General features: G+C 37.9%; 1 protein-coding gene across 2 annotated transcripts in view; it reads right to left on the bottom strand.

The window, feature by feature from the left end:
* The window catches only part of LOC103385318 (metabotropic glutamate receptor 4-like), a 149,825-nt gene that overhangs the window by 18,007 nt on the left and 118,567 nt on the right, over positions 1 to 13,251 (bottom strand). For both annotated transcript variants that reach the window (XM_008319174.3, XM_025059679.1), the window contains 3 exons: positions 8,324 to 8,459; positions 5,165 to 5,319; positions 4,453 to 4,593 (listed from right to left, as the gene is read on the bottom strand). In XM_008319174.3, the coding sequence (XP_008317396.1) occupies positions 4,453 to 4,593; positions 5,165 to 5,319; positions 8,324 to 8,459 (432 nt within the window). The remainder of the gene's footprint in view (positions 1 to 4,452; positions 4,594 to 5,164; positions 5,320 to 8,323; positions 8,460 to 13,251) is intronic.

Genomic DNA, 13,251 nt, shown 5'->3' with positions numbered 1-13,251 from the left:
ATATGTATGTATATATGTATGTATATATATGTATATATTTATATATATATGTATATATGTATGTATATGTGTGTATATATAAATGAAATGTATAATACATATACTCACATTTAGCTAAATACGTGAGAACATTTTCAGATCTGAAAAAACCCTGATACTACATTTCTAAAGTGACATCCTTCCGTCCTTCACAAATGAGCTGACAAACTTCGTCTGACAACTGTTCCAATCAGCCGGCCCCATTCCCTTTTTATAATTCAGAGGAAGACAGAAATAAACCCCAGTGCTTGAGTACTTGTCACTATTAACAAAGACATAGTCACATCAAATTAACTTCCTGTTGCAGATTGAATTGATGGAGAGAACTGTTTGGTTTTTTTTTTTATCCAGTAACTATTGTAAACAGTGAATAATAAATAGAGGTAATTCCTCGGAATTTTGTGGGTAAAATGGCGAGATGTGATGGCAAATTTCTTACAATAGGAAAACTGTTCTTTGCTTTTTACACCGTAATTATCTTGAACCACTGCGGGTCCTTCTGCACTGACTATGAAAAGCTGTCAAACGCTGCTTAGTTGCAGGGTGTCCTTGATGTTTGCAGTGAACAGTGGGTTCAGGCAGTTAAGCAGACATGTCTTTTATCCTTGATGACTCATATCTGCAGGGATGCAAAGTAACACAATGACTCGAGCTGCTTTTCCTCACGCACACTGAGCCTTTGTGTTGTGCCTGATTGACGTCAAATGGAAACATCACACCTGCAGGTGGATTCTCATTCGCTAAAAACAGACTTGAGAAATATTGATAGTTGAAATGATAAATGCAGAGAACATTCCTTTGAACCCCTCTGTCTGCCTCCGCCCCTGTGGTTAACCAGTGAATAGCATGTTGTTTGCAAATTTTTCTGTCTGTTCCACTTTCAACATCCCTTAAGAATTTTTTTTTTACCTCCTCCATAAACATTTGCTTGGACAAATATGTTTGCGTTTAGGAAATGTTTGGTGATTGTTATTGCAACAATCCGTACAAGGTCAGATATGGTTCAGGGCTCCCTCTGGACTAACCTCAGAGGTATTGCATAATACTAAAAATATCTTACTACATTAGAGAACGGGAGCGGTATCTCCCAGCGATGCTTTGTTGTTCGCTGTAAATGTTGAACAGAGAGTTATGGTAGTAACATTTGGAGTGTGTTCTTTTGATTGGGCTATATGTTTAAAATAAGTGTTTTTACTACCATAACAAACATCAGCTTCTCTTGTGTGAATGTGAGCTATTCTTTAATTTCAACATTGGCTAATTAGCTAAAGCTAAATTAACAATCAGTGCTAGCCGTTCTAGCGCACTTATTTAATGATACTGGACATTGTAACTGTGCTGTAGCACCACCTACTGGGGAGATAGATGTCACATGTAAGTGATGGACACTGCAGGGTTTAACTTAAAGGTAGATCATTATAATAATCTTGTGTTTAATTTTTTAAGAGCAGGTTCAGGTCAGAGCACTAATCCTTGGACAACACTTGGCTGTTTTTATTGCTCTGCCGCACCGACACACACAGGGATGAGTTTGATTTAGTCCTGAGGTCGGCGCGGTGCGAGATTTGTGTCAAACTGCCTTCGTAAATATCCACCTTCCCAGCAGGCCAGACAGCAAACCCAAGACTAGTGGTGTCCAGGTCATGGTGTTTTATGAGCAGCACCTACTGATGCTCAGCTATGAGAGCTCAGCTGTAATAAATACTCATGTAAACTGCAAGATTAAACTTGTATATGTATATTTTTTTCATTGAGAGAAGAAAAAAAAACATGTAAAAACGATGTAGGTTTGATAAGAACGGCTGCCAGACTACAGTATATGGATGGAGTTTCTGCTGCTTTATCCAAACAGAGTAACATGTTGGTTGTGAATGACGATGCCAGTCTGAAGCTACAAAGTAAACTTCGGCCTTGAGGGCAGTAAACACAACACTGGGTAGAGATGAAGCAGCAGCATGTGAATTATACATTTGCTCCCTGTGTTGTTTTTCTTCCTCTGTGACTTTGCTACACATTAATGCCACAGTCCTGGAAGATGATCTGTTACGAGGGCGCCGTCACGGTGCACGAATCCATTGCCAAAGACGTGTGATGTGTGATTAAAAGCTTCGATAACACAAACAGAATACGTTTGTTAAAATGTTGCGCTAAGCATAGTTTGGGCCTTTTATGGCCGTACAGACACCGGGACGTGGAGGGAGTTTATTTCGGCACGTGCGATGGTTTATAAAGGGCACTTTAGAATGTAAATGTTAAATTTTAATATCCAGTTTCCTGAGACATAATATTTACCAGGGGTCCTCAACCCCTGGTCCTGGGAAGAGCGCCGGTCTGTAGGTCATTTGGTACCGGGACACAGTGAAAAAATCGCTTTACTTTTTTTTCATTAATGGATAGTGTTACAAAACAATAGGTCAATCAGACTGCAGGACTAAGAAAATAAATTCTACGGGTTGTTTGTTTTCAAAAATCTTATGATCCTTTAACAGTGGTGCGGTATTACCGGCCCACAGTAAAGCCTGATACCAGCCGACCAGTCTTTGGTACAAAAAAAATTGGAGTTTGGGGACAGCTGATAAATACAAGAAAGTTCTTTTGTGCAAAGTAGTATTTGTAGTGCTAGTAAAGTCCTGAAGGCACAAGTGAGCTCAGAATAAAATGTTTGTTTTTAAAACCTGTCTGTCTGTCTGTTAAATTCATGGTGCCCTGGAGGCTACTCCGGAGAAGGAGAACCGAGCTGCAGCAATTAAGCTGAAGATGGGCCACGACGACAACCAATGGATGCAGAAATCATTTACAATTATGTGTGAATTGTTGAAGGCGTCGCTCTAATTCGTCAGGGGATTTGTCGTGAAAGGAATTGACAATTATGTCCCTGCTAACCGTTTCATCTGTTGTAACTGAGTGAGAGTCCTGTGTCAGTAGAATTTTGAAAAAGATGGCATAAAAGGACAAGAAGAGGAAGAGATGCCGTCGACTTGTTGATAATAAATGGCACCTCATTAAGTTGAACCTTGGAGTAACCAATGGGAGCCAAGGTTTGCTTGTTGAGCATTGGTTTACAAATCTCAGCTGCTGGTCTCCAAGTCCAAGTGTTGGGATTTATTTTGCATCTGAAAAGCCTTGGCATTTTCAAGACGAGGTTTTACTGTATGTGTCCAATATTTCCGGTGCTGTGTTTCCATAGAAACATGGGCTGTAGCCGTGGCCTTTGTCTGTCTGTTTGCAGTTGCCAACCTAAAGCTACTGTATAGCCAAGCTCTTTAGTGTGATGACCATTACCCATTGTCGGCACCTTGGAGCTTGTAGTGTTGCACAGTTATCGGAGAGCTCACGTGTTGTGTTTAATACCCCTCCAAAGGAGCAAACCTAATCTGGGTCGAGGCAATAGCTATTAATCCAATATGCTCTTGTGTTTGTATTTAGAGGTAAATACAATAAGTTGGCAATATATATGTATATATATTTATGTATGTGTATGTATATATATATATATGTATGTATATGTATGTATGTATATACATATATGTATATCCATATATGTATATGTGTATATGTATATGCATATATGTATATATTTGTATATGTATATGCATATGCATATGTGTATATATGTGTATATATCTACATATATACATATATATTTGTATATATGTATATGTATATATATATATGTATATATATATGTGTATATTTATATATATATCTGTGTGTTTTGCCAGGCCAATTTGTTATAGTTATATAGTATATCATTGTATTAACCATAGGACGTAAGGCACACCCTTATATCGATGTGAAACCAGACTATATCTGGCCGAGCTAGAAGAAGGAAAACACACGCGCAGCTCTACCATCCAGCAGGCATTTTCCTCTGATAATGGCAGAGAGCTCCCGGCTGATAACAGGGTTGGGCTGTTGTGTTATACAACACTTCAGCGGGGGAATATATTTGAAAGAAACATTACAGTGCTCTCCCTGAATGGAGTCAGTCTTGACTCTGTGCTCTGGCTGTAGACAGACCTGGTGAGAGTACTGATTTAATGACCTGGAAGCCTTTTTTTCCTAATGTGCTGATTGGATTTACTATTGATTATGTTTTCAGCGCAGACGGTGGCATAGTTTTGTGATTGCTGTTTTTGTACCACTGCAAATTGAACCGACCAACAGACAAGTAATGGGAACATTAATTTCTCTCGGACGAAATTAGAGATTCCTTTTCACTTATCTACGCCCATTACATTCGGCCTAAATTAGAGACCTGTGATTGCTCACTCCCCGATGACATATACATTAACTGATGCATAACAGCTACACACATACACAAACAATGTATTCACAGCAGACAACAGTCAATATACATGGTCACTGACTGAGTGCTTCTCTCCATCTTTGCTTCTATTAATGAATACTCACTTGTGCATTTCTTGATGCCAGATCCTTTCTTCACAGCATGGCGGCTAAGCTTGCACTGAAAGTTATTCTCCCAGAATTCAGCAAACCAGATATTCCTCCTGTTGTTCTCCAATGTTCTACTGATGAAGTAGCGATCGAAACCTAAGAGGAAAAAAAGACGCGGATGATATTTAACACAGTTTTTATTTTCTTCACTCATTGACCTTAACTTAAAGACAGAAAAAATCTGCAATACAACTTTTGTTGAGTTTGTAGTGGGTGTAAATGACGAAAATTTATAATGAGCAACTCATTCAATGTTTGATGGCGCCTTGCCAACAAAGCAGAAGCAGTACAGCAGCGGGATAATAACAGGCTGAATTATTCATATGTGTAAAAGAAATAATAAATACTGCCTTTAATTATTCAGCGGTGATAAGATGTAACTTTCCTGGTTACATAAGCTGAACTTTGAATGGGTTCTCGAATGTTAAAATACTTCTTCTTTACTCAGGAAATAATGCGTACGATAATTTACATTTAAAATCAATGGAGATTCACAAGAGTCAACAACTAAACTTCACCTAATCTATGAATGTTTAATTAAAGGTAGCCTTGTTTTAATAGAAAGAAAATAAAAATGGGGACACATTTCAGAATGTAGCGTTTGTAAGAGGAAAAGCAAATGGTTGCAATCAGTCTCTTTGGTAATCCTGAAGTGTGCTGTGAATACCTTTGATGGACTGACGCTTTGGCAGGATGGTGACTGCTCCCTCCGCCATCTCTTCCTGGTTGAGAATAGGAGTGATTTTGGAGCCCCAGCTGTCTGAACCCACCCAGATGAAATGACCTGTTTGATTGGCTTTCTTTGCAGCTTGAAGTAGTCGTCTGTGGGACCAAAATGGAGGACAATTTGTAAATAGACTCAGATCAGAATCACAATCAGAATCAGAGAGACTGTATCGATCCCCAGGGGAAAATCGTTGGCGTTACAGCTGCTGCTGCTGCAGAGGCATTTCAAGAAAAGCCAGAGGTTTAGTTCTCGCAGTACATAAGAAATACATAGTGTGTTAAAAATATATATACTACATTATAAATATAATATATATCACTACACACATAATCGAAGTTTAGCACATTTAAAATGTGCATATAAAAATGTTTTAAGTCGAATATTTCACAACTGAAATTTAAATCAATTTGAAGCGCGGATATTAATGAGAATAGTGCACAGTAAATGAGAATATTACCCAAATATTGACCTAAAAAATTTATTGATTTACAAGAATATTGCAAGAAATATTGACCAGTATATTCAACGGTATAATTTTACATAATTGTGAAATATTGACCAAAATTTTCAACTCATTTATACCACAAAGACGCGAGATAATGTTGTCATGTTTTACATTTATGTCCATGTTTTTTATTATCCTTGAATAGCTGTAAAAGACAAATTAACTAAATTCAAAGTTTGCAGTTGTGCTGCAAATATTCTAAGCTGCAGACACAGCCTGGTCCACTACGGAGCTGGTGGAGTTCCTGCTGTGTCACTGTGACACTCCTGTCACATTTGTCCAGGCTTTCTGCCAAGGAGACTAAGCCGTAGGAATTGTTTAAAAAAAAAAGAAAAAAAAAAGTGCCAGCGCTGCGACAACTACAGCAACATAAAATTTAAACCCAGCCACCTGGCATGTAAGCATTAACCCCCCCGGCCCCCCACCATAAATATTAAGCCTCATATTGTTGTTCACCACATCACCTTTTAACGTGGCAGACACTCTTTTAGCATCCGTTGTAAAAGCAGGTAGTTGCATAAAAATGAAGTCATAACCTTGTAATAAAAATGCTGCAGATTTTTTTTTTGAAAAAAAAAAAGTTTATCATTAAGCCAAGTTTTTTTTTTATTATTATATTTTAACCCCTGGGGATTTGATTGGTAATGTTTATTTATTTTAAATTTTTTTTTACTTTGTCCTTTCATGACAGAACAATTAGCATATTTTAAATTTCATTATATATTTTACTTGGGAAAAAAAATAAGAATTAGCAACGGCTACATACATGGCATGACTTGAATGAGTACAACTTTTAATTTATTTATTTTACTTTCAACAAGTACAGTTTTTACTCGTTATATTCAAGAAATATACTACTAGTACTACTACTACTACTGCGACCCAGATTCTGGTATACATATGAGTATAACGAGGAAAATGTACTGTAAAACTTTGAAATGAAGCTAAAATTAAACAAACAAACCATTTTTTTAACAGGGAAAGAATATGTAAATATATATGTGTGTTGTGAAAGAAACAAAAATGTTTAATTTTCATCAATATTTATGAGTAATTGCACCGTAGGTTTGACCTCACTCACTGTCTCATGTCTGTCTTCTTTGTGGCTGGAAAACAAACGTTATGTGCAATACTGCCACCTACTGGGCAGGAGTGCATGCATCAGTGTTACCAGTGTGCCAAACATTGTTTATGAATTTTCCCATTATCATATTATATTAATCTGTATTATATCTGTATATCATATTATATTAACTCATTATAGAATATTGATTAAAAGGCAACAAATTTCCCTTTTTTCATTTAGTCAGATTCAAGCTGAGGAGAGCACAGAGCAGAGACGATGGTGAATAATTGTAAAGGCTGACTTTATTTCCCTCTAATCTCTAAACCACTCCAGGATTGTAGAACTAGTAAGAGATCACGTTGAAAGGTTCAGGCCAGGCAGCTTCACAGCAGTGAAATCCCCCTGGTGTTCTGTAATGACTAGATATCCAGGCTATTACCCTGTTATCAGGACTGGATTAAGTCAATGAGCACTGGGACATCTGCCCTGGTCATCATCAAAAGACCGCCCTAAATCACTGCCAGCTTCCACTGAGAGTACGTTGGCCCACTAACCGGTTGCTGGGAAACATGGTTCCCTATAAAGACACAACAACACGTTCAGTGTTTGGACTCAGCCTACAGCCAATTAATTCATTCTTAATATAGAGCATCCATCTTATCAGGAGGTCAGGAGTTTAAGTCGATGCATTTTGCTGTTCTCATAACAAGAGTTGTTTTTTTTTTACTCTGTACCGCGATGTTGTCTGATAAGAAGAGCTGCAGATAACAAAGGTGTTGGGCATAAAATTGATTAAACCAAAAAGAAAAACAAAAGCAGGAACAGAGTCAAACGCAGTATCAGTCTGCAGGCATGGTAGTCATACACATCATTATATACTACAGTATGAGGAACGGAGCTGCAGTCACTGTTCTTTTGAATATATATATAAGTTATTTAATAATGTCATTTTCTGTGTTCTCTTTTTTAGTTCAAACCTACTGTAGGTGACAACGGTTGATTGTTGCACAGTACAGTTTATGAACTTTGTTTTTGCTTATCTTGCCTTAACTAACTAATTTAACCACAATAGGTTACCATACAGTCGTGTCCTGTTCAAAGGGATTCATGTTGCATTGTATTTTTAATGATATTTTGAGAATTTTTGTAGCAAATTTTTGTAGCACGTGTATTGACGTCCCCTGCTTTTATTATGTTGCATTGTATTTTTAATGATATTTTCAGCATATTTGTAGCAAAAAGCACGTGTATTGACGTTCCCTGCTTCCATTGATAAAATCCTAAGATGGTGTTTGTGACTAAAGGTCACATGTAATCGACACAAACAGACAGGTTTTTACCTACAAATTTCCTCTAAATAGGATTGTAATTTCCAAATTCATCATCTGATATTTAGAAACTCTGAAATCGGGGAGGGAGAAATTAAAATCTCTTCTCTTTTAGTCTGTTTATCTAACTTTGAAACTATATTTGAAAGTGTTCTGGAAATATGTTCAGTACAGACTGACAGACTTTAATCGGTGCTCACCTGATGTCATCCTCGTTGGCAAAGATAATAACCACACGGGCGTTTGGGTTTTCACTCAGCCTGCGGATAATCTTGTCGAATTCTCCAGCTCTGGGTTCACGTGGAATTTTCACCGACTGAGAAATGCACAGGCCACCTAAGACAAAACGAAAAAAGAAAAGAAAATATATATTAAAGATAAAAAAGTATAAAAAATATTCCTTCTAACTTCTTATTTTTATTTTTTATTTAACTGCATCTTTACAGTTATACAGAAACGCTCGTTGTCTTTAACAGAAAAAGCCCTGCCATCATTTAAACCTCTTTTGATAGATATGCTATTAAATGTGAGCAGGTACAATATTTCACAATATGAAAAATGTTAGGTATTAAAAGACTGCTTTTCTGGGACCAGAGGGGGCAGCTCCGAGACACATCACCCATCAATCTGGTTTATGTCCCTGTCACTGGGTCTGGGGGAATTTAGTCTTATTTTTAATTCTAAGCCTGTTCCGTTTGTTTTAGGTCTTCATACTTGTCTGTCTTGCTCGGCCAAAGTTAAACAGTTTAATTTCAATCGTAATCCCCATGTTTCCCTTTTAAAGGTTTTCACCTTTTTATAGATGCTTTGGTAATTAAAGCGTGTCTCCACGCAGTGCCCCCTGTTACTAATAGGCCTTGGCTTTTTAATTCCCAGCGCAGCATTTCAGTAAGACTGTTTAGTTGCTCTATCAAAATGCCACGCAGAGCATTGTGCATGCTAATGATTTTCCCTCGGGGCCAAAGGCAGTGGAAGCCCACTAAGCAGGCAAAGCAGGAAGAACATCCCTGAGTTAGCATCCCAGCTGTCGGGTTTTCAGCCCCAAACAAAGAATCATTCCAGCATTAAAGCAGGAACAGCGCCACCTGCCTGTTGCACTTTTTACCTACTTCAGACGAATGATATACAGTGATACCTCGTTTATCGCAAATTTCCACAAAGTAGTGACATCATATTTATGCGCAGTAAAATGTTGACGAGGAAGGTGATGATGACTTTTACAGCGCAGCCGATGATTGATTTTACGTCTCTTCAGAGGGTGGTGACATTTCTTGGGGCAACTCTTCCACGGTTTCCGTAGGTGTATCTGTAGAAGTAGCAGGAACCGGCTCTTTTTTGCGTGGCTGCAAAAACATTGTGATCGGCAGTTGCTTCCGCTGCTTCTTTTTCCAGTCGAAGAGTAGCTTGTAGGCAGTCATGACGTCGTCGATTTTGTTGCAAAATTTGACCGATCGAACCATATGGTCGTCCCATTCCTGTGACATCTCTTGCAGATTCAAATCCGGGATACAGTATATTTTATATAAACCTGTGAAGTTGTGAATCCGCGAAAGATGAACTGCGAAATAGTGAGGGACTACTGTATCTTTAAATGTATGTCAAGGGAGAAACTATAAGAAGAAGAATATGTGATAGAAAACCACAACTGTTTGGTGAAAACATTCTTTCCGATGTCAATTGAAATAGGTGCTGTTTTTGTGTCTTTAATTTAACCAAATGTAAAACAATCAACAGTGTACAACAGAATCCAGGTTAGCTGCCAAATCTGCAGAACCTCCTCTTTACATTCCTGATTGTTGGTAAAGTGGGTCTTCACTCCTCTGTCTACAGTACCCAGTCAGACACGGGGGAGGTTCGGCAGCAGACGCAGCTGCAGCTCTCTTCCTTCACAGACTCTATCCATCATTACAGAGTCTCTGTCTTTGCCCTACTGGTACTTCACTCCCCCATCTCCCCCAACATCTGCTCAGTGGAAGCAGAGCACTCATCCCTTCCTTGTCTCTTCCTCCTACGTTGAAGCATTGTTAACCTAGAAATAGAAGTGGGGATGAAAACACACCCTTAACACACACTCAACAGCCCCCTCCGGGACCCCTGGGTTGTGATTCTGTTAGTTGAGGGTTGGGGGGGAAAAAAAAAGCTTTTATTTTTCCAAAAGACTCTTACCATGTGTCTTGAAACCACCTCTAACAATCGTAAAGACAGATGTTGGAAACGGACTTTAAAAGGTGGGCGATGAAGACATCTTTGTCTCTGCGGCATCTCCCAAAAAGTTGTTGATTATGTTATTAACATGTGTTATATCTTATTATTATAATTATGTAATAATGATATATAATTATATAATTAAATAAAATAATTATTATAATCAGTATTGGTGTTTTTGCTAAGGGATCATTTTCTTTAAGGATAATTTAAAAAAAAAAATGTTTTTTTTCATTAAGCAACAAATAATACAGTTGATATTTATGCTAAGGGATCATTTTCTTTAAGGATATTTTTAAAAGAAAAAACTTTTTTTTCATTAAGCAACCAGTTCAAATAATACAGTTGATATTTAGTACATATATATGTGTATACATGTGTATATGTGTATATATGTGTATATATGTGTATATATGTATGTATATGTGTAGTTCTTGTTGCTATTTGTTGTGCTTTTTCTTTTCAAGCTCAAGAGAATAACAGAAAAAAATATATATTTTTGACCTACTGTTGTACAGGCGCTCTTTGGGCTCAAGGACACAAGTCAAGGCCCACGTCGATGTATACCGTATTTTCTTTTTCCTTTTTTTAAATCTCATGCTACACCTCCCCTCTGTGTCCACACTGATCTGGGGGATGTGGTATTGAAACCCTACACTGGTGCGGCGTCACGTGGCGATGCGGTTTTTACGAAGGTTACATTGCATTGAAGAATCTCAAGCAGTGTGTGCTGTATGCGATTGGCCGGGGTAATTGTTGGCCTCGCTCATCACACATTAATTTCAGTTAACGAAACAAGCCTCATGGCAGGAATCAGATTTCAATTAAATCGCATAGACACAGTACAATTCGCCACTGGACAAAATGTAATTAGGGAAATCCACTTTAAGCCTTTTAAGATCTTCCTCACACTCAGCCATTGGCCACTGTGTCTTCTCTCGCAAACACAAGAACATACGGAGACAATTAAATGGCTCTCATGTTCTTGTGTACAGCAGCTCAGATTTAAGTGCTCACGACCTACTTGGTGTTCTTCCGCAGATATAAATAACCACCGTTTGCGACGGCCAATAATCCTCCATCCAATAATTTCAATGTCCTTCCAATTATCGCCGCTCTAATATACACTGATCACGTTGTGTTGTTATTTATGTTTGTGTTTTAATTTCAACAAAGTATCTCACAGTTAAAATACCATCTCAATTTCGAGTTGTAATTTTTAATAATTGTATCAAACTTTTTCCGTACGAAAGACATGTTTTAGTTTTATCAGACACGCTACAAAAATTTGAGAACTTTTTGACTCACTGTAACTAAATGGCAGGATTAAATAGTAAGTCTGACCATAGTACATTTTGTCCAGTGATGACATCATAATGAGGATGTTTTTTTGTTTTTTTTTTTACAAACAACTCTTAATTTCTGAGCCACGTTTCTTGAACGACCTCTAAAAAATATCCGTGAGCCTCTGCTCTGGTGTCGTCCTTTGCTAATAGCTCTGAAAACGTCAGCAACACCCATGGGAGGGACAGGACGGCCGTAAAGACGAGGCATTCTGAGATGCTGCCGCTGATTGTTGCACAGTTGTTGTGGTTGGTAACGGCCAAAGTGCACGAAACAATCTCAAGTTGTTGTGGTAAAAAATGCTAACAATTGAAGTCTGTACTCTCATCTTAACAGGATGGAAATACAAATAAAAAAAATGTGTCGTTTTTCAATAGAAAACAGGCTTTGACTTGTGTTTGTCAGCAAATGATTTAGTATGTTACAGACCAACAAGATTAGGATTTTAAAAGAAAGTTTTAAGCCATTTATAAATAAATAGCAAAAAAATAAATTCAAATGATCACTCATTAATTGTCAAATATCTACTGTTTTATTTACTAAAGTGCAGTGAAATGCTATCAACTAAAACAGCGGTTTATTTTAAGTCAGCTTTTTTATCAAAATGGTCTTGTTGGGATTTTCTTCTCATATTTTGCCGTAGCAGCCGAGCGTATTAAAACGGCAATAAAAATTAAAGGCCGTTCATTGGGGCTTCTTTGGGGCAACACGCTGCAGGGGCTGGAGGTTGATTGGCTGAAATTCAGTATTTCATAGAACCAAGAACGTGCTGTGTACGGGCAGTTTTTGTTGTTTTTTTACAGTAAGTTTAAATTTAGATTTAAAATGAGTCATAAATGTAAAATCCAGTTCCAGTTCCATAAACTTTCCAGTTTTTCTATAAACTCTTTATTCAATGTGCTGGGAATCAGTCAAATCCCAAAAAGTGAGGGAAATGTCCTGACCATCATCTGGCTCATAAGACAGTCCTACAGGAAATAAAGGAGTTTTAATATTTATCCATTATCGTTTCAGTCCTCTTTGCAGAGAGTCAATCTCACCTGACCCGTATCTGAAAAGACTTAAAGGTTCAGTTTCCTGTTTCACCAGGACCAAGACACTAAATCCCCCAGAGTCCCTGAGGTGTTGCTCTGTCACTGACACTCTGCTGTGTGCAGAGCTAAGAGGATAAAAAGGAATCAAATCCTTCTCAGGGGTTCAATTACTGCTTATTATCCCCCTTTAAATTATTATCGATTGCTGGGTCATAAATATGGATGAGGAGGGTAAATTGGTTCCAGTAGGGATCTAGTTCCAAATTGACCAAAACCATGTGATCATCGTCTTAGAGCTTGAAATTTTCACTTTAACTGATGAGGACGCGACATGTCCACATGACATATGTCCACTCTGCTTAGAATTGAGACAGGACGGAGTCCAACGTTGAGGAAGACATGTTTTGATCTTCATTTAGAAAAGAGAGAACGGTCGTTACACTTCAGTTTGTACGATGAATGTTACGATAACCTCAAATGGACTTGGTGGTAAAACACATGTCTGCCCTCTACTTCAATGTTTCCCAAACCTTTTTTTCCTGGGG

Source organism: Cynoglossus semilaevis, chromosome 10 (assembly GCF_000523025.1).
Source record: "Cynoglossus semilaevis isolate Cse_v1.0 chromosome 10, Cse_v1.0, whole genome shotgun sequence".
Lineage (NCBI taxonomy): Eukaryota > Metazoa > Chordata > Actinopteri > Pleuronectiformes > Cynoglossidae > Cynoglossus > Cynoglossus semilaevis.
The sequence above is the reverse complement of the archived record's forward strand: the minus strand, read 5'-3'. Positions and strand labels throughout refer to the sequence as shown.